We start from the raw sequence: 20,943 nt of genomic DNA, 5'->3' as shown, positions 1-20,943 counted from the left end.
AATATGAATCAGAGATGCGTGTACGACCCCTTTGGCCTCAGAGGATCACCAAAAATGTTGTGATTAATCCTGACATCAGCACCCCAAGAGGCACGCTGCTGGTGTGGCAAAAATGCTGGAAATCAAATTTAGTTTCCAAATCAAAACACAAAGTGTTTTGAAAATATTTACAAAATGGATGCAATTGCTAAAGGCATCAGAGCTAAAAAATTAAATTAAAAAATGGTAAATTGAAGGGGACATGCCCCAAACTGCATGGGCATGCAGCCCTTGTTAATCTATATGACTTGTGCAGTAGATATTCCCCCTGCTAAACATGAAGCTAAGCATTCTACAGCCTCTTTGCAGTCCTCCGTTGACTCTGTGAATGGCCCGTGGCTACTGAGCATTATCTCAAGCTTGTAAGGCTGCTGTTTATTATGACAGAAGCAACCATCTTTCTTTCCATATCTTGCCATCAAAACTAGATTCCCTCCCTTTGCTTAGGAAGGCATCGGACCTGAGGGGACCCACACTCATATGACTGACAGGGGAGTATTTTCCAGATTTCCCCCAGCTTTTATAAGGGGATTATTTAACCCCCTATGGCTCTGTAACTCTAGGATTACTCATTTGTTTTCTCTTTAACTTGCTACAATAAATGAGACGCACATTGTTTGCTTGCCATGTTCTGCTTTCCTACCTTTGAATCCATGCTCTGTGACTGTCACATCACATCTGTCGCCGGACCCATGGCCGGGCCTGACTTTTTGTGCAGCCGCCTCAATTCGTACCTTAATGGGTGTGTGATGTTTATCACAAGGCCATTTTTCTTCCTTTGGATCACTGCTCTTGATTAATGTCACTGAGGATGCTAATTGCAACAGCTGCACAGCACTATGTTAACAGAGTTGTTGTTTGCACACACAAATATCATTACCAATCTGAGTCTACAGCTGTGTTGTAAAAAAAAAGAAAAAAAGAAAGAAAAGATCATCACACTTGCAGTATGTATCAAATAGCCCATACTTTCTCAGACACTGATTTTATCCCAATTTCTGCATGGTGCTCAATTTAAGCAACTTCCCCTCTCTTTATCTTTGCTTGTGAACTTGATTGCGTTCAGCTGAGAGACGCCATGTGTCATGTCTGCCTTTATTAAGAGGGCCTCAAAGTCTCTTCAGGATGACATAAAGATGGCATCAGTTAATCCAGCATTTCAATTACAAGTTGTCATTCAGTTTGACTCTCTGGGGACCTGGTGAGATTGTAGCAGGGAAGATACAGCAGGCAGGGCAGACAATGTAGCGTGGTACGATGCAAATGTTTACTTTCTCGTAATGTATCAAACCATACTGTCATTGTCTATGGGCCATCTGAACACAGAAGAAGAGAGTGCAACACCCAACTAATCCACTACCCTCCTCTTTGTGTTGGCTCTTCTTCAGTCCAGGTAACAATTGTGAGGCAGAGTAGTAGCAAAGACCTCAGTTTTCCAGATTTATGAAGTCTTGCTGTCCAATTTTAGCCAGGTATGTTTCACTGTGATAGGGGCAGTGTGGGCACAAGTTTGTCTTATTATGCAGGGCTGGACTTACAGTAAGAAAAGTAAAAGAAAATCGAGTCTAATTTAATGAAATATCAGTTTAGTTTATTCAAGACCACAGGTTAACAGCATCATCCCAAGCCAATAAGATGGCCCTGTTAATTAATTTGTGGGTCATTAAACGCTTAGTTTCTGTTAAGATGTGTCGTAAAGATGTTGATTTAGCTCAGTTATAATAACATAGGCCTTTGTTTCAAAGTATGTGATAGCAGGTATTGCACACATGTATTTAATAACGTTAATTGTTGCATTAAGGCGTTCCAGTTCCAGGGCCCTGTGATCATGGGCTACACTGGCTCCTTGTCCCCCGCCTGCTAGGACAATAAAATGGAAAAGAGCCATCATTAGCATCTGTTGCACTTTTAATTTTTCTGTTAAGATAAATCTAAAATGTCTGCTAGGAAAAAGGTTTGCCTGATGCCATTCATGTAAATACTATCAATCCAGTAGTCAATGTCAGAATGATATGATTGTAGATACTAAACAAATTATTATGTCCCTCAAAGGTTACGTTGAAACAATAAAAAAAGTAATAATAAAATAAAAAAATTCGAATAATAATATTCTAAATATCTCTCTCTCTCTCTTTCTCTTTCTCCTTCTCTCTCTCTCTCTCTCTCTCTCTCTCTCTCTCTCTCTCTCTCTCTCTCTCTCCCTCTCCCAGCAGCAGAAGGAGCAACCTATAGGCTCATCAGTTGATAGTTTCAATCCGGGCTCAGCATCCTCCCCCTCCCAGAAGAGGAAAGCCTACAAGCGGTGTGTGCAAAGTGTTTTTGTCCGCTACCATGGTGGAAATTACGGATATCGTGTGCCTTCTCGTCCCGCTGGTGATGCTCGCGGGGTCTACCTTCCAGACCGACGTCAAGAGCGTCAAAGAAGCGGAAAAGACGGGGAATTTCATGGAAGACGAGCAGTGGCTGTCCACCATTTCACAGTACAGCCGCAAGATCAAGCACTGGAATCGCTTCAGAGACGTAAGTCCGCCGTGTTGATTGAGAGATGCGCGGTAATGCGGTATAAGATGCGCTGATGGGGAAACACGCACGGCCGTTTAGAAACAGTAATAATAGTTATCGCACACTTTCTTAGCCTGATAATACACTCAAACTTGGTGCTGTTGTTGCAACATAGCCCACGCTGTAGAAACACATTACTTACACTTTAGAATAAATGTTGCCAAATAAGAATATACTCAAAAATAGTCACTGTAAGGATTATATTTGGAAGATAAGAGAAGAGAGATTGTGATTACAGTGTTCACCTTATTTTGAATGATTGCCTCTTCGTGTACACACTTTGGGATAATGGCACATGTAAATGGTTGTCCTAATGCCAAACACAGACTGGATGTTCTACTTTTCTGACTTCCTCCTAAAAATGCAGGGCGTCTAAAGTGATATTTACCTGGAGATCTTCCATGAGAGCTTCACCAAGAAGGCTATGGGTCAAAATAAAGCTACAGTTGCAAACACAACCTATCTTTTATAAGGGTCCTTGGTTTATTATAAGCGATTACTGTTTCAGTCCCACTTGCACAGCAGGAGCAGTATGGGCATATTCCATCATCCTGCCCTTAATGTGGGTTACCTCTGTTTCCAGAGGTGTCCAGGGGGATTTCACAAACAAGAGAATTGAGCAATTAGAGCAGAGGGGTGGGGATTGATTGATGTGCATATTCACCTACTGAACAGGCTGAACTGGGTTGCAGGGATTGATTGAAGCCTGCAAGCTATGGTGATATATTGCTGTCTGTGAATGTATGAACGTAATTTTTCCTCTAAGGGCTATGAAATGATTACTAATGATCCCAACAGGATTTGGACAATAGTGTAGTTGGATTTTGTTTCAAATGACTCCTGTTAATTGGGTTTTGATTGATCTTGGGTGGTTACCAGCACGTGATGGGTATTATTATCGATTTGAAACGTGAGCAGTTGGCTTCAGCTTGAGCAAGTACATGAGAACAATGCCATATCTTCTCAGGAGGAGAAGCCTTTCTAAGTAATAGCCATCACAGAAAGGCTATAGTGTCGTTTTTGATCCACATTCATATGCCTCCTTAGGAACGTCCCTGAATAAAAAGCTAATGTGTGTGGAAATTATAGCAGCCACCCCTCTTGGGAGCAGATTACTTAAGGAGAATGTCCTCTGTAACTGTACTTAGTGAAGTAATGAAATTGTAAGCATGGAAAGATTAAATCAGAATTATTGTGGGATTATAACTCTTTGAATGCTGCACTATATTAGAGCAGCAACTACACTCTGAATTCAGCACATCATGATTGGCTGGAGTGATTTACAACACAAACACACACACAAACGGAATATGTGGAGCATCCCAAGATATTAACAGTTCTTAACGTTGCTTAAAGGGTTGCCATCTAGTAGATGTCACTTACTCTGCTTTCCCTTTTTCCTGCTATTTAACATCAAAGCTGCTGTGTGACACAAACAGTTCCGGTTCCACACTGTCTCTTTTATGATCAATATTCCCAGAGGTGATTGTCTTGGTCTGTGTGCGTGCATTTGCACACTGTGCATACATGTGTGATTGCTACAGTCTTGCAAGTGCATAAGCATGATTTTGTCTGGGCTGTTGCGTCTGTGTGTGTTTGTGTGTTTGCGAGTAGCAGTGGTGGTGTCCCCGGTGGTGATGATGATGACAGGAGAAACATCAGAGAGGCGAACCACTGAAACTCCCGATGGAATCGCCAATAGAAACCGCTTTGATTTCAGCTTGCTGCCGTAGCAACAGCAGTCACTGTGTTATAGTGTTAAAATGGAGCATGTATCACTGAGGGTGTGATGACTCTATTCCCCTCACTAGCCCTGCTTCAGGGTGAAGGAATAGGCGGAAGCATCCTGATTTTTTTTTATCTCATCAAACTGTAAAGTTCTTCAACTGAAACACCATTTTGTGCAACCAACTACTTCATTGATGATTCTTAATAAGAGCTGCTGATTATTGACTATAATGAATATGTAATTGGTGTTGCTTTATTTTGGTCTTTGAAGGAAAAAAAAAATCTCAACTAGAAAATGAGCTGTTCAGTCTTTGGGAATGATATTGTGGATGTATATAAAGCACAGCGAATGACACAGTTATAGGTATTCCCATTACACAAATGTATGTTGACCTGCACAGTTCTCTGAGAGCTGAATGTTGAATATTAATCTGACACTGGAAAGCAATAATGTAAGCTGAACAACATGAAAGATTAGCTCTTTCATTCTCTCTATTGCATGCACACACACACACACACACACACATACAAACACACACAGGCTGCAGTATAAACACTGTAAATATTTCACATTTATTCTCTTATGAAACATAAAAGCAGAATCTGGATAAGAGGCCCTTTTACTTCCAATAAAAATAGCTCCCACACTGCAATTCAATCTATTTTACAGGAAGACAAGTGGGATTAGATTTAACAGTTACAGTCAACAAGTAATAGAATGGGATACCGTCAATCCTTTAATCTGACAGGTGCACGCAACATTTCATTTCACTAATTCACCAAATCCAGTGGGTTAAAGAAAACAGGAACGGGAAAGGCAGTCATGGGAAGTGACCAGACTCGGTGCTATTTGCTTTATTGTTACGTTATGCACGTTTAGGTAAAGGAAATTAAATGTGTGCAACATGGAATTGTTAATTCATCTTTATTCACTTTATCATATAATAAAATCAGAAAGTTCTTACTAATAAGGGAACTTCAACATAATTACACTGCTCTATAAAGGGCAAATAAAAGATGGAGACATACAGAAACAAATTTTAAATGGCTTCTTCTTGTTCATCATGTTCTCCCTTTTATTTTAAGCACCGTCTTTAAGACCAGACACTGACTAAAACATTTTCTGCACACAGACATTCAAAGACACAATTATAGGGACAATTAGATGTCAACTGGGATCATTTCAACAGTCAGGGCAATGTCTTTTTCCATTTCAGAGTGAAATTAAATGGCTGCAGACTACAGCATTTTATGCACCCTGGATCCAATTTGATATGTCTACTAAAGGCAAATCAACAGTAAATTCAATTTTTTGCTCAACTTCCCTAATAAAAATGACGTTGTCCATGAAATTGCCAAGCTGTGAAATTGGTCTGGTATGTTTTATTCCCGTTGACTTTAGATAAACTCAGACAGGTGCCTAAAAGTGGATGATGATTATGACTTAGCAATGCAAGCTTGCCTAAAAGTAGGTTGTTTAATCCTGTCATCCATTACGCATGCCAGTATGAGCATGGAAGAAAAAGGAATAGTACTTAGGATGTGATTACTGGTTAATATTTTTCTCTTTTTCCCTGCTTCCCATCCTGCACTGTCTGTTCCTAGTAAATCCTTATCTTAAAAATGCATACCTTTCCACTGGGGCAGCTCTGGACCACCCAGTACCAATCCTGCTTGCACCTGTTATCCATTTGGGTTCATCTTTAAGGAACAGAAAAAGCTTAGCACCAGCACAAAAACATCAGACCCCTTGTTGATGCCTATGGATTAACTATGCCAAATGGGGGAAGCACTTGTGGCAGGTTCTAGTAATCTGGCAAGAACATTTGACGAGAGGTTTGCTTCAGCTGCCTTATTTTAGCCTCAAACTGACTTCAGTCTTGCACAGTTTTAACACTGTGATTGTGGGGCACACCTGTAAGTGCTCTGCTCTTTTTTATCGTTTCACTATAGCATAAAAAACATTATTTGTGGATAATGGCATCTGTAACACTGGAGCCAAATACTACATTAAAAGACTATCCAGATTAACAGTAAATTATCGTCACAACCCCTGCGCTTAGTCTGGCTTTCCTATCGCACAGCCACTTCACAACCCTATGCTCTTTGCTGTTGGAATAGATTGCTACTGATGCATCCCAGCTATGAATGATAACAGCTTATCAAAATGCCATTCGTCTATCTAGTCATACTTTGTTCTGGCATGAGTTGTTCCTTATCACACTCCAGATTCTTTATGGGGCTGAAAATGTCCATAGCTGTGTTGGTGAAGCAGATGGATCTCTGTCACCTCCAACAGTTCGGGGAGTGATGGTCTGGTTGTTTGGACGGACTATTGGTGCGCTGTGGGGTCTCTTGGCCGGCTACCAGAGGCCTAGGTGGGCTGTAATTGAGTAGAAGAACAGCCTTTCAACATGCCCTGCACGGCTACAGCTGCTCCCCACTGCAGTACAATAGCCACAGCTGAAGGGCACAGGTGCTGTAGAGAGACAGGGGGAGGATTTTCCATGTAGTGAAGAAAGGTGATAAATACAAAATTTCTGAGCAGATGCAATTGTAAACAAAATGGACTGAATGCATCTTCACCCATAACTTGTTGTCACTAACTGCCAAAACAAAAAAACACAGGGCTTTAAAAGCATCCTTTTGAACATTTTTTCCTTACAGATGCTATAAATCCCTGCACTTCACATGTATGACTGCTTGGAGTGACCCGCTTCTGTGTTGGCCACCTGGGATTAGGTATCCCAAATAGGTTTGCTGCAGAGACCACCCAACAACATACAGAAATCTGCCTGTAATGAGATACTTCCAGTGTTCTCCTGAAAATCTATATGTACAGTAAATAGCCCTGTTATCAGCAATAAAAGCCTCAAAATAGTTTGAATGATATATCAGTGTGATGGTTGCAATACAGGACAGTTTGTAACTAGGGAGTTGCATTTGTTTCATGATCAATTGTCATTTGAAAATGCAAGACACCTTAAATTATTATGGGACTTTTTGTGGCTTTTGAGATTTGGTAAAACAGGTTCAATAAATCAAACCTTTTTCTTTGTTTTGACACTCCCAATAACTCAGTGGCAGTGGCTGTCCTTACAGTAAATACCACCCAAGTAGTATCACCTTTGGGCTTCAGAATGAGTCACAGCCCAGTGTGAGATCAGCTCCCGTAGCTGATACAAGAGATTTTGATTGGAACAAGTGGTTGAAATTATCAGAGAAAGTTTTTGCACCTGAGATTACCTTGACAGGCTTGTTAAGTAAGTGTTAACTGTAATCATACTAAAAATACAACATACACACACATGTGTGTGTCTATTGTATTTTTAGCATGATACATATATACAGATATACAGATATACAGACGCATAGAAACCTCCTGGTCATGGTCAGAACTAGACCAGCACACAACATAATAAGACTTGAAGGCTAGTAAGAATGATATGCCATAAAAAAAGAAAACCCTTTCTAAAACCAAAATTTCATGAACAAAAGTGTAAAGGAAGGAATTGAACAGGGATTTTGTCTGCTCTGATAACAACGCAGCTCTCCTTCACAGGCCAGAGGCAGTTCCTGCCCTGCTCTATATTGGATTTCGAGAGCTAAGATAGTTTTCCAAAATAGCGTTGTGTTCGTCAAACAGTTAGCCTCCATAATAAAACAGTTCTCTCTTGTAAAGTGAAAGATACTGTTTGAAAATAAAAAAAACAATAAAGCATCAATTTCTGGCTAAAACAAGGTTATGTAAGCATAAAGTCTAATCTCACCTTTTTGTATACTTATTACACTAGGACTAGAACTAACTCCACACTGCAATACCCGAAGAAGGGTGTTTCATAATATTCTTGTATTTGACATTTATCATCTATCATGCTGACTTTTTGCATGGGGCACACATTTTTTTTGGGGAGGTAATTTGTCCCTCACTAGTGACAAAAACAGCAAGGAATCCCCTTATTCTATTTCAAAGGTTGCAGCATAACAGATATGAGTAAGCTAAATGACTGGACTTGTTAAGGGCCTTTTAGAACAATGGCCGCAACGGCCCCACTGTGCTTTGAAACCCATCGTGCCAATAGTGTTTTAGCGCACAGCGCAAATGGTGTTTGGCAGCAGATAGACAGCCAGTCTGCGATTTCCACTTCACTAGCCAGGTTTCAGTCCTGTTGCAGCTGATGTGGTTGTGACTGTTATTCGATAACATTGGTTTTGACTCCCATATCTCAAATCATTGGCTGATTCTTATCCTTCTTCAAGCCCCTACCAAGTTAACTTCAGGGATTTTCTATTGTTGTACATGTCTGTTTTTCAGTCCAGCTCTGTGTTTTCACTGAAGTGTGAAGGTTCTTTCTGTTTGTACCAGATCCTCCTGTGAGTTGCAGACTGTTTTCTTATTCCCTGCAGGACCCTGACAGGCACAAGGGCTGATTTTATTTATAGATAAAAAGTACAGGGCCAGCATGAGTGTAGAGAGAATTTGTGGACGAAGTGTGATTTTGATAGCTGGAACTGAGTGTGTGTCTGTTGTGTGTGCATGTTGTGCTTATTGCAAAAAAAAGGACAATGCAAGCAAGTTTAAAAACTGCATTACAAAGCACTGGCAAATTCAGTGAAACCAGTCCATTTTCTGTCCGGTGCCTTTGAATACGTATCCATTGAAATGAAAAAAGAAATTAATTGATTTCGTGATTGTGTGCAATTTTCCGCCAGCTATTGTTTTGGACCTTTTATTCATCCTTTGCTGTCACAATATTTCAGAAGTCACTGATCTCTACTTGAGTGTGAAAAATGAAAAAGTTGGAGGTTTTCTTGATGAGGTAGGGACTTATTATGTACAATGCACAATATCTGTAGTGTCACAAACGTCATTGCAGATGTAAATTAATATCTTTTTTCCCCCAGCTTCTGTATGAAAGAGATTACTCATGTATGAATCAGTAAGGAGAAGTTAAATATGTCTTCTCATCTTATGAGCGGAACTTTTTTTACATTCTATGGTTTGTACACAAATTTTGGTCAGACTCAAACTTTGCTGCCATAAGGGCCACAGAGTATTTTAAAACTGAGGGGTAATTAAGAAAAGGAACCCTGTAAGTAGTGCTGTCAAACGATTAAAATATTTAATTGCAATTAATCGCATTAATGTCATAGGTAACTCGCAATTAATCTCAATTAATCAGACATTTTTATCTATTCTAAAAGTCCCTTGACTTCTTTTTTTAAGAATTATTTTTTGTCATTTTAATGCTCTTATCAACATGGAAAAGTGGATTGGCTCGCTTTTCTTTTTAAATTTAAAATAACATTGCCATATAGACGTCTGTAGTGTTCAATTTCACACCTAACATTCTCACTTGGAGCAGTTATTCACACTTGGAGCAAATAATCTCTCAAACAATGTAACACTCTCCATCAATAAAAGAGTGACAAAATACTTTGACAGGGGGAGGGTGGAATTTGCATCAGCTGGTTGCTTGGCCATCAAGTGGTATTTCAGACTGGGCGTGCAGCGATGATAGCTCAGTTTGCAACGACAAAACACACAGATCACTTTGGTCTTGCCAACGGAGCCGTTTGGAAACTTTTAAAAAATGGCATCTATCTCGGTCTGTAGCGCTCGCCATCCACGTAACGTTACAACTCTTTGGCTGAGTCTGTGCGGCGTGCTAGATCTAGCTAAGCTAGTCTAGCTAGATCCGGTGTGGTGTTGTAGTTTTTCTAACGTTACTAGCTGTTGCAACAGCATGTGAAACTACAAAGCCTACTAGGCCAAAAGAACGTTAATCTCGCGATAAACGCCGTTAACTGACAGCACTACCTGTTATAAAAATGACGCCATGTTTGCCGTCACTAGACCTTCACCAATGCAAATGTTTAACAAATTTCAAAGCTTAAAATGACTTCAAATAGAGTGCAAGTACACATGGGCATGGCAGTTTACAATTGTGGTCAGCAGAGTGGATAAGCGATACATATATTCATGTATCAATACAAAAATAAATCAGGATCCAAATATAATAAATAAAAACATGAAATACATATCTAATTTTCTTCCAAAAAATGCCATCTGTAGAGTCTAATGCTGCTCCTTATGCTTACTGCTTGGAGACAGGGTGATAATTGAAAGCGGCAGCTGAGCATGTCAACATCTTCATCCGCTCAGATCTGCTCTCATCTTGACTTTGGATGGTAAGAGGACAAATTTCACTGAAACCTGAACCGATAAAGGTTCCTCCCAGCTCTCTTACATAAGACTCGCTTATGACTCTGTCCTGCAAGGGAGGCAGACCAGACTCTCAGCGTTTGATGTTGTGTCTCTGCTCTGCAATCCTTAAACATCAGCTCAGCGCATGGTGTGCATGCAAGAAATACAGCAGGCTGGCTTCTTGTGCCCTGCAGCCCAGTGTGCATAAAGATAAGAGAAGAACATATAGGATGAGAATATTGTTGAGGGAGGTTTGTTTCATCTCAGGCGTGCATGCGATCTGTTAACCTAGGCAGAGAGGTTGTGAGAACAGCAACTAAGTCTTTCTGTAAATCTCTAAGTGGGAGGAAGTGAGACGGTATTGTGTAGGATCGCTCCAGAAGACAACCTCGGGGCAATGTAATTTTTTTTCCAGCTATATTTCATCAGATTTTGGAGTTATATTTTCTGCTACAACAGTATCCAACATAGTTTAGTTCAGTAGTATGCTTCAACAGGATTTTCATTAATGTAAAATAAAACATCAGTGCATGAATTTATCATGTAAGTATGCACTGTTTCAAAAGAAGATTATGTTTCTAACACTTTTTGAATGCAAAAACCACTGTAATTATTTTTTTACCATTTTAAACTGAAATTAGGATGTCTGCTGCTTGCTGATCAGCCACTTGATGCTTTACATCTCTGAGAGAAATCCGCTTTGTACATGTTCAACCTCTTTACACCCTCATTTCTCAGTGACTATCCTCTATGAAGGGGTTTGTGCATTTGCTTTTAGCTGTTGACAGAATTGACTGGGAAGAAAGGATGAAAAACAAGACTTCAGCAGCGGAAGTGGTAGGCATGCCTTCCAGTCCTTGATGTCTGGAGGAAGATTAAAGTAAGGAGGACCTTTCAGCACTCAGTGTCATTTTGCCAAGTAGGCGACTGTCTGATCAAACCCTCGCTAGCCTGCACATGTTCTTTGTTACACTTTGTTAGTGTTAGAAAAGTCAAAAAACTATCCATGACTTGTCGGTTGTTCGCGGAGGGGGTCTGTTGACCCCTCCACACACACACTCCTCGATAGGAGAAAAAAACGTTCTGGTTTATTTGCATTTCTTTAATCCAATCACAGTCTTCTTGGGTGGCACTAATCTCCGGTTGCAAAGACGGAGGATCTGCAAAATGGTCTCGGGAAGGAACTCGTAAAATTAAACTTGAAAATGATTAAGTTAACTGTTCACACTACAGAAAGCTGGCTTTTGGTTGTTTACCAAAGGGACAAGAGTTTAGAATGGCAACACAAAGAAAGTGAAAGATGAGAGACATCCCGAACTATCCGGCAAATTAAATGTCATCGATCCAGACTAATATCTAGGAAACTACACACTTGGCCGCCTTTATTTGGATCAAACTTTTGCTGTTCATGAACCCAAGTTCAGTATTTTATAAACCCTGGTGAGTTTTTGGCACAGAGGGCGGTGCGTGTATTGTAGCTCTGTGCTTTTGGTTTGATGATTCTACTAAAGGCAGATAATCGTTTCTCACGACGATAATCGTAAGAAACGGTCAGGTATGAACCTTCATCTGATAGACAGATCTTCACATGTGAGTGTTATTACTGTGTCCTTTTTTTGACTGATGAAGCAGTCAACATGAACAAACCCCTCAGGCTAACCCCAGTGCATCTGACAGCTGACATTTACCTAGAAACACCTGTCAGTCACACACATAACCTGCAAGATAGACAGACATTCATTCCAACCAGTTTCCTGTTGTTGTTTTTTTCAAACCACCCAACTAGCACGGTATCTCTCACTTTTTTGAGAGATCTTTTTTGCTTTTTTTAGTTACACTGTGCAGTTCCACATGAGCTGAGCCCAATCTTACTGTGGACAGGCTCATGGGGTCGGGTTCTGCATCCTTCAGATATGGGGGATTGTGATCTGTCAATCAATCTAATCACTTCAGGAAAAACATGGTCATATCATCAGAATTCGGTTCTGTGAGTCATATTTTCGAGTGATATAACTTCTCTATCGTGTGCCAAACTTGTCAGCATGCTCTGCATCTCATGCTCACTTTCATTGAACACTCAGGAGGAATTTATTTTCCCCATATACATTTTCTGCAGTCTCTCTTTTATGAAATTATTGATTTCCAGTCCTGTCAGCGCAGCAGGACACTTTCCTCATCGGTCCTGGCAGAAACACAAATAAAGAAAGGCTGTTAAATAATGCAGTAGCTAAAGCATCAATAAAGGGGACATGGGAGGCGTCAGATTATTGGCCAGGTCGTAGACTCTTTGAGGTCTTACCCTGCTAATGCATGACTCCAACAAGGTTAAACTACATAACCAGCAATCATTCATGAAGCTTAAGAGTGTTGAGTTGAAATCCACACACCAGCCAGTTTACTGGAAGTGCTCTTTCTGTCATTGAGCAGGGGAAATGAGCTTGGTGCTGCAGAAAGTCGAGGATGAGCAGAGCAACAGCAGTGCAGTTTGGCAGTTTTCAAGTCTCAAGTGGAGTGCCAGTGATGAAAATATTTACCTCTGTGAAATGAAACTGTGAGGGTCAAAGAGGAAGGTCCCAGCTTTCATGAGGGCTGCTTATTTCCCATGTTGTGTTAGGATTTATCGCCTTCTGGGGAGCTGTTTGGCACACGCTTCCAGTACAGTAAATGTTTACGGTGATGAGTAAGTCATCTCAAAGGAGTCGATTGTAAATGACTCATGTTTATTATTTCAGACACAGTCATATGCTCAAAAAAGCTCTACATCTGCACTGTCTTGTTTGGATTTCCCTTATATTTGAGGATGCACCCAGTCATAAATGTGTCTAATGCTCTGACCCTGTTATGAATTTTCAGGGTTTATTGAGATACGCTTTCAGTTTCAGAAAGAAAAACATTGTCTAAAAGTGTTTGATTTTTTTCTCACTTTTTCTTTAATATTTTTAATGTTAAAGGCCCTGATAACATTATTTTGTTAATCATCTTACTATGAGCAACAACATACTATTTTGATACAGTTTTGGTTATTTCACTTAAAAGATGTTGTGTATTTCTTTTTTTTCCATTGCTTTTCTTACTGGTTTGCACCAATCAGAGTGGGCCACTGTAGATCAAATCTGATTAAATTGGACGTCTTTTCAACTTTGATTCTTGATAATTTAGTTGTGGATGTTAAATGTTATAAAAGGGGCTTTAAATGAACCTAAAAAGTCTTTCCCATGTCATTGAATGCAGCTTAAATCTGAAATTACACATTTCTACACTAATATTGGTTCTTTTCTCTCCTTTTGCTGTCATTAAACCAGGAGGTAGAGGTCAGTTCTCTCCAGTTCTTCTTCACTTTGCCTTTGTTACTATGTATTTTTCATTCATGACTCATTTCCTTGTCTTTTTGTGTGTTGTCTTCTTCATCCATCTTCTTGTTTTTCAAATCTCATCCAACTTGCCCATTTTAATTAGAACGATTAATGTTCAAATTACGTCAGCAGGGGAAAGCAGAGCACTTAAAAGAGCCATATGTCTCACATATAGGCATCAGGTGCAGATGTGTCAGGTTCATTTCCTATACATTCACAGTACATACCCATATGTCTCTTTGCTAATTAGTATACTGCAAGACTAATGCACACATTATAATCACTGTGCGATGATAATGTACTTCTCCGCTATGAAGATGACAAAGTGTTGATGTGTTATGCTATCAACAACACTGTGCACTCAGGCCTGCAGTGTGAATTATGTGGCTCCTTGTTTTCTGCAGCTGCTAATAAATGATTATTTTCTTTATGTTTCTGCAGGATGATTATGTCCGTACCTGGGATGAAAATCAAGGTTCTATTGACAGTAAGTATTCCACCATTTCATCACTTTCTTGCTGTGTGGTTAGTAAAGTCCCTAACTGCCACTTAACTTTTTTTTGTTGGGATTAATTAATATAGGCTATTATCATATTTGTGGCTTAATCCTCAGTGTCCAATGGCCCATATTGAACAAGCACATAAATAGATATTTTAATTTGAGCAAACAAAAAACTATTATATGTACCTGATAAAATGTAGCTTTAGTTCTGTATCTAGTTTTAACATTACTGAACATTCAAATACAATTATTGAGCTAAAAATAGATTTTTGTTTGCTTAAATTATTTTCCATCTGCTTAAAAATAATTTCCCTATACAAAATGTATGCCTAATTTGTAGTGTGAGACAGAATAAAAATGTTTTCCTGTTGAGAAGGTTTCTCTGAGACATTAGTCTAAAAATTAAATAATCTTCTCCCTTATATCCACTAAGCATATCATGCAGCATATATTGTAAATGCACAGTATTGTAGCTCATTGGAGTATGTTTTGAAGTGTAGTTGCTTCTTCATTGACTCACACACTCTCCTGTCTGACAGTTTTGGAGCTGGCCATCATAAAATTCTGTCACTGCTTGACAGCTGACTCCAAGCTTTTCCAACTTTCTGCAGTAAAGATGTTTTTGCCTTGTTAGGAATGCATTTCTTCTGAAACAGCAAAACATGTTGAACAGACATTAAAAAAGCATCTAGCCTAGCAACATTAAGGCTACACACAACCCATAATGCAACACTGGCTTGATGCTCAATCTGTAACACAGGAATCGGCACACTAACATTCATTTAATTCAAGAGAATTAATACATACATATCTATTCTGTTATTGTGTGTAAAATCAGTTAAGGATCTCAAAGAAAACCCAAAATATATCAACATATAGCTGTAAAAAATCAATAAATAATCAAACAATCAGTAATATCAATAATATTAATAATATCAATAATAATCAATAAATCCATAATAAACCAAATTTGGCAATTTATGTAAATAATTTTTTTTCCTGTGCTCAAAAGGTATCATCATGTGCATAGGGTTGAGGCACAGATACTCATTGTCCAAAAGAAAAAGGAATATGGTATAACCGCCTTGGAAGCATGCTGATGCAGTGAAAGCAAAGACACATGATTTATTGAAGCTGCATGTCATTAGCCTGCACTGTACTGTAGCATGGAAGCAGAATCTGTGGCCTGTGTTTGAACTGGGATGCTTCCCAGACCGCCAGCAGTTCATCGTGTTAGACAGCGCTGTGTCTGCTCTTTGTTTGTATGCTGGGGTCAGCCGCTCTCCAAATTTTTAGGGTGTTCCTTGGCAAAAAAAGGTTGAAATATGTGAGCACTCTGCTTTATCTGCTTGAGTGGTTTGAAAGTGCCCCCCCCAAGGAGATGTTTAACAGTAGTTCACCACTTCTTTCTGCTACCCCATTTCTTTCTTCTTTCTCTGCTGCACTCAAGCAAGAGCCGTGCAGTCAGGTTTAGAAATGCAGCAAGAGACGCTGACTGTCTGAGGTCTGCTCCACAACTACTGCTGAGACTCCAGTGCTAATTGAGCCTTTGCAAGATGAAGTCATGACAGAGTCGTGTCCTCGACCATTGTCGCTTGATTTGCAGCTCAAATGAAGTCGAGTGAATGGCAGAGTCCATTAGCGCAATTTCCAAAGGCTTAATGAAGGCCTGATTATGGTTTCCAATGAGTGAGACAGGGGTGGGGGCTAATAGGCCTTGATATAGTATAAAGTGACTGACATCAATATTATTCCTGCCAACTCTAAGGCAGTTTGGTGATGAGGACTTGGGGGAGGAAGCAAGTTGACATGTGTAGTAGGGGAGTATGATAAGGTGAAAACGAACAAAGGAAAAGTGAAAGGATGTCTTTGTGCTCTGTTCATCTGTCAAGAGAAAGCTAATTGTTCACCAAGAATAAGACAAAAAAACATGATACACTGAAACTGTAAGGCAAGGCAAGGCAAGGCAGCTTTATTTGTATAGCACATTTCAACAACAGGGCAATTCAAAGTGCTTTACACAAAATCAGTTAAGAAATAAAAACAGTTAAAAAAATAAAAATGTAATGAGCTGTGTAATGCTGTTATGTGTCATATGTTAATCTGAGGGGTTTCATTTATATTTTTAAAATTAAGTCTTTCAAGAGCTTTCGTTCAGTTTGAGCTCTGTATCCAGAAACATAAAAACCTTTCAAATAGAAGTTGTTTTTTATCTGACAAACTTAATTAACATAAATAATGCTTTTAAATAACCTGCATAGTGTCCTACCAATTTGATATTAGACAATGATAGCATCGTTGCCATGTGTACATATTTCGGAATTTAAAACACACAAGGATAAAAGTTGTTTTTGAATGTAATCTTGTTTTTTATAGAATCGTCCAATATCAAAATAATGGAAATAATACCCCAGCCTTTTTCAACCAAGCCAACAGATAAACATCACAAAGTGGCATACCTATAATCTAAGTGTTCAACTCTGTGTGCTCAGCTTTTATGACACTTCAGCAAAGCTTTATATGCTTGCCTTTGATTTCACACAGTATAAAACCCTTCATGTATCTATTTCCCTTGCTCTCGCTGACATGAGTGTGCCATCTCCCCCCATTGATCTGTTTTCCTTCCTGAGTGGCCTAATGAAGCGAAAGTGCAAAAAGGGGAGATTTGTCCCTCTGAGACATCACTAAATCAGTGCAATGTCTTCACTGCCGAGCTCAGATGAGCCTGCGGGCCTCATTTCTCAGCCAGGCAGCCCAGACTTCTGCCATGAAGAGGAGAACAGGGCTTTTGAAGTGTCAACACTCCAAACACACAGAAACACAGTCAATGCCAACAGCATACCGAGGTGGAAATTTGCATTCAGGCACCACGGTGGCTGACTCCACTTCAGCCTGCACTGTGCAGAGTGAAGGTGAGGTCAGGGTGATTGACAGTCAATTACTACAGTCATTCATCAATCCATCAACTGATTGAATCACCTCGCTCTTAAAACACTGAGAGAAGAGCAGTTGTAATTTGGACTTGTAAGAACAAAGCAATATTTTATTTTACATGTGTTTTTTTTGTGAGTCAGAGCCAGGCAACTATGAAGGAGAGCGTGTGTCCTCCACATTGGCCCTCATTTATGAAACGTGCATTTAACCTAAAACAGGCGTAGGACGGGGATACGCCAATTCCTACGGAAAGTGAGGCTGTAAATAAATCTCACTTCTGGTCTGACCTAATGTACGCAAGTTTTTGAGTCAGTGTGGACTTGCGGTGCAGCATTTTTTTTATTTTATTTTTATTTGACCTTTATTTAACCAGGAAAATCCCATTGAGATTACTAATCTCTTTTTTAAGGGAGTCCTGGCCAAGACAGCGGCACAGATCACAACAATTCCATGTAACAGGGGAAGGAGAAGTCATCAGTTGATTACTTATAGACAGTGGCAGATCTGGCTCTTTTAGAAGACCTCTATGAGCCAAGCAACAGTGCACACGTAGCCTATACAAACAATCCACGGTGCAGGGGGGCCTACTATAAATGCCAGAAAAAGTCTGCAACATTGTTGTAGCCTGTGGGGTTCTGCACAATATCGCGCAGAAAAACAGGGTGCCATGAATGTAGTGATGGAGCCAGATGACCCGATGCCCTGAGAGCAGTGTCCAGCACAGCCCCAGCTGGGGCTATGTGAAGGAGACAGGATATTACTCCTCGCTTTCAAAAGGTATAGTGTTATGTTTGGCAATGCTATTCAATACAGGAAACATGACAATGCACATTTTTAGTATTCTTCAGGTTTTTGTTCGTCTTTTAAAGTGTCGATAATGGCCACAAGTGAACAATGTCTTTCTGCCATTGACCAACATCCGCTTGTGTTTCCAGCCCCCCTGCTGTCATGAGACAGGGTTGGGTTGGTGGTCCAGCACCTGCTCTCCCTCACAGCTGTTGCCTGGCTCTGAAATAAATTAAAAGAAACACTGTATAGGTAGCCTACACCTACATGTAGGCCTAAGAGATTGAAATAAAAGCCTATATGTTGTTATTGCACTTGTCAAGGATGTATAAATTAAATTAACTTCAGTTGGAGTTTAATTTAATACAGCAACACTGTTGACCGCATCAGTGATCTCTTTCTATTCCGCATTCTTCCTACAGCCTAATAGCAGTTTTAAGGCTGCCAAATAGGACACACGTTGCTGCAAATTAAACTGAGATGTCAGGGTTTCAATCTACACTGTTACTGTCCAATGTGAGGACAGCGCAGATTTGAGTCGGGCACGCTCAGATGTAAACGGTTTACGACATAACTGCGAAACTGTGAAATCCATGAACTAATAAACTTTTCTCATTACAAACAATAACAGAAGATGGGAATCATTTCAAAAACGTTTCAGCTATCTAGCTATGATTGTTTGATTGCTAAAGTTAGCTCAAAACGCCATTTAACAGACAGCCTTTGTTGTGTTTGAGGCTAACTTGTAGCCATCAGTGAACGAACTTTGTTAATTAGCTCCATTTTTACTGCATAGTAGGGGCGAGGCCTCAAAACCGAGAATATAGTGGGCGTGATATTGAAATTACAATCGTTTCCAGACGCTGCATTTATCAATGTATAACCATTCTTACACTCTGACTGGTGTGGTACGAACGTTTCATGAATCCCACGTGAAGCCTGTTGTAAGAGGACTTACAGGTTTCTACGTTAGGTTAATAAATGATGGCCGTTGAATCTACACTCCACAAGGTCTAGAGTTTGATACCTCTTTAGGCTATTGAAAGATACTGTTGCTTGGAGCTCACACAGATAAATATTTGGTAAATTTACAGTGTCTTGTTGAAGTCTTTTCTGGATGTCCACCCACCAGCTTAAAACTCAACGTTAAGACCCTCAAGAAAATTATTGAAAATCCTTGGAAAAGACCTTTCTAAGACCTCTTCAGTGCTGTTTTTACTCCACAAAAACAGCTACAATCCTCCAGGGCCTAGTGCTGCCCTTCTCACCTTCACACTTCACAAATTTGTCCAGTGTCACCCCACCTTGCTGTCCCTCTGGGTCAGGTGGGGCTGCTTCTGTCAAATTCAAAACCCCACATACAAGCTGTGAACGGATTAGCATGTTACTCCAACTCTACAGGGAAGTCAAGCATTGCCTCCATGTATTTAAAACTAATCTTTTTAAGACATGCTGCACATCATCATCTTGCTCCTGAATCTCTTTTATTCAACATCCTCTAATTGCACACCAAAATAAATCATTCACTGTATATCTAAAAGCTTGAATTTGAGTTAGTTCCCTATTCAATTACTTTTCTTGTTTTTAGGAGATTTAAAGCTGCACTAATACATATTTGAATATTAATGAATCATTTGACATTTTGGGAAATTCACTTTTTAGTTTTCTTGCCAAGAGTTTGTTGAGAATATCAATACCACTCATTTGTCACTAAATATGAAGCTAAATCCACCTGGTGAATAGCTACATTACCATAACTAGAGGGGAACAGCTAGCCTAGCTGCGTTTACAAAATCCTGCCAGCATTTCTAAATTTGACTAATAAAGACATATTTTATTTGTTTAATTTGTACAAAAACAGACATGTAAAAAGCAACAACTTCAATAGCTGACACAAGCTTCAAATTTAGTGGTATTGATATTTACTCATCAAACACTTTTCTAGAAAAGTGAATTCTCCACCATGTGGAACCATTCCTTTAACAATGAATCAGTGACTTTAGCATTGTTTTGGTTTTACTGCAACTTTACTGTTTCAGTTTGGACCCTCTGGCTTTAGACCAATCTGGCTTCCAGCAACAGCTGTTTTCCGTGAACCCACTGTATGCTTATGTTACCTACTCAGCAGAAAGTAGATGTTGATGGTAAAAAATACTGGAACAATTAGCAGGCAGGTATTTTTCTCAGGAGTTAGTGGAGACCAAAACAGAACTCAATGTAGAATGAATATTAAACATTGCTCTGTGTCTGCTACAGTAGATTTGTGAATGAGCAACTTTTGCCATCACAGGGGACAATATGTGGTTGTGTTTTCAGCTTGTTGCACTGTATGAATGAAGGTTTTGTCCTTTATTCTCCTGTTCTAGGCTCGCTGGTTGTTGTTTTTTTGTTACTATATGAATTCAAGCCTGTATTTTTCCATTAACTGGCCATGCCTGGCGTAACTGCTACCTAGAAGATAGAGCTGATGATATTAGAGACTGAGTGCGTAAATAGTAGATAAGAGGGTTGATGATGAGGCTGTGGCCTGAGCTATGCTTTCATTATCCTCAATCCGCAGGGATAAACCTCATGCAAATCTGGATTGGATTAGACTGAAGCACAGGGAGCCTAATTAGGAGAGGTTTACTGCTGCAAGCGTTGTAGGAGAGACTTTCAAAAAAGTAAAACTGGAAGTAGGTTGTGCTTACAGTGTTGAGTAGAGAAAGAGTGGATGTGATGAGGAAAATAATGCACAGTGAAGATGTCTGTTTTGAGAAGACAAAGGAATGAAAAAAGGAGGAAGACAGGAAGATTGATAGACATGATTGCACAACGGGGGGGGGGGGGGG

General features: G+C 39.7%; 1 protein-coding gene across 2 annotated transcripts in view; it reads left to right on the top strand.

The window, feature by feature from the left end:
- Positions 1-2,256: 2,256 nt before the first annotated feature.
- Positions 2,257-20,943, top strand: part of spock2 (SPARC (osteonectin), cwcv and kazal like domains proteoglycan 2) — a 25,977-nt gene continuing 7,290 nt past the window's right edge. Inside the window, exons 1-3 of one of the 2 annotated variants that reach the window (XM_034898598.1) lie at positions 2,259-2,559; positions 13,840-13,848; positions 14,332-14,377. In XM_034898598.1, the coding sequence (XP_034754489.1) occupies positions 2,371-2,559; positions 13,840-13,848; positions 14,332-14,377 (244 nt within the window). In that variant the 5' untranslated portion in view covers positions 2,259-2,370. Of the gene's footprint in view, positions 2,560-13,839; positions 13,849-14,331; positions 14,378-20,943 lie in introns of both variants that reach the window. The other variant, XM_034898599.1, reaches the window with a different exon arrangement.

Source organism: Etheostoma cragini, chromosome 17 (assembly GCF_013103735.1).
Source record: "Etheostoma cragini isolate CJK2018 chromosome 17, CSU_Ecrag_1.0, whole genome shotgun sequence".
Lineage (NCBI taxonomy): Eukaryota > Metazoa > Chordata > Actinopteri > Perciformes > Percidae > Etheostoma > Etheostoma cragini.
The sequence above is the reverse complement of the archived record's forward strand: the minus strand, read 5'-3'. Positions and strand labels throughout refer to the sequence as shown.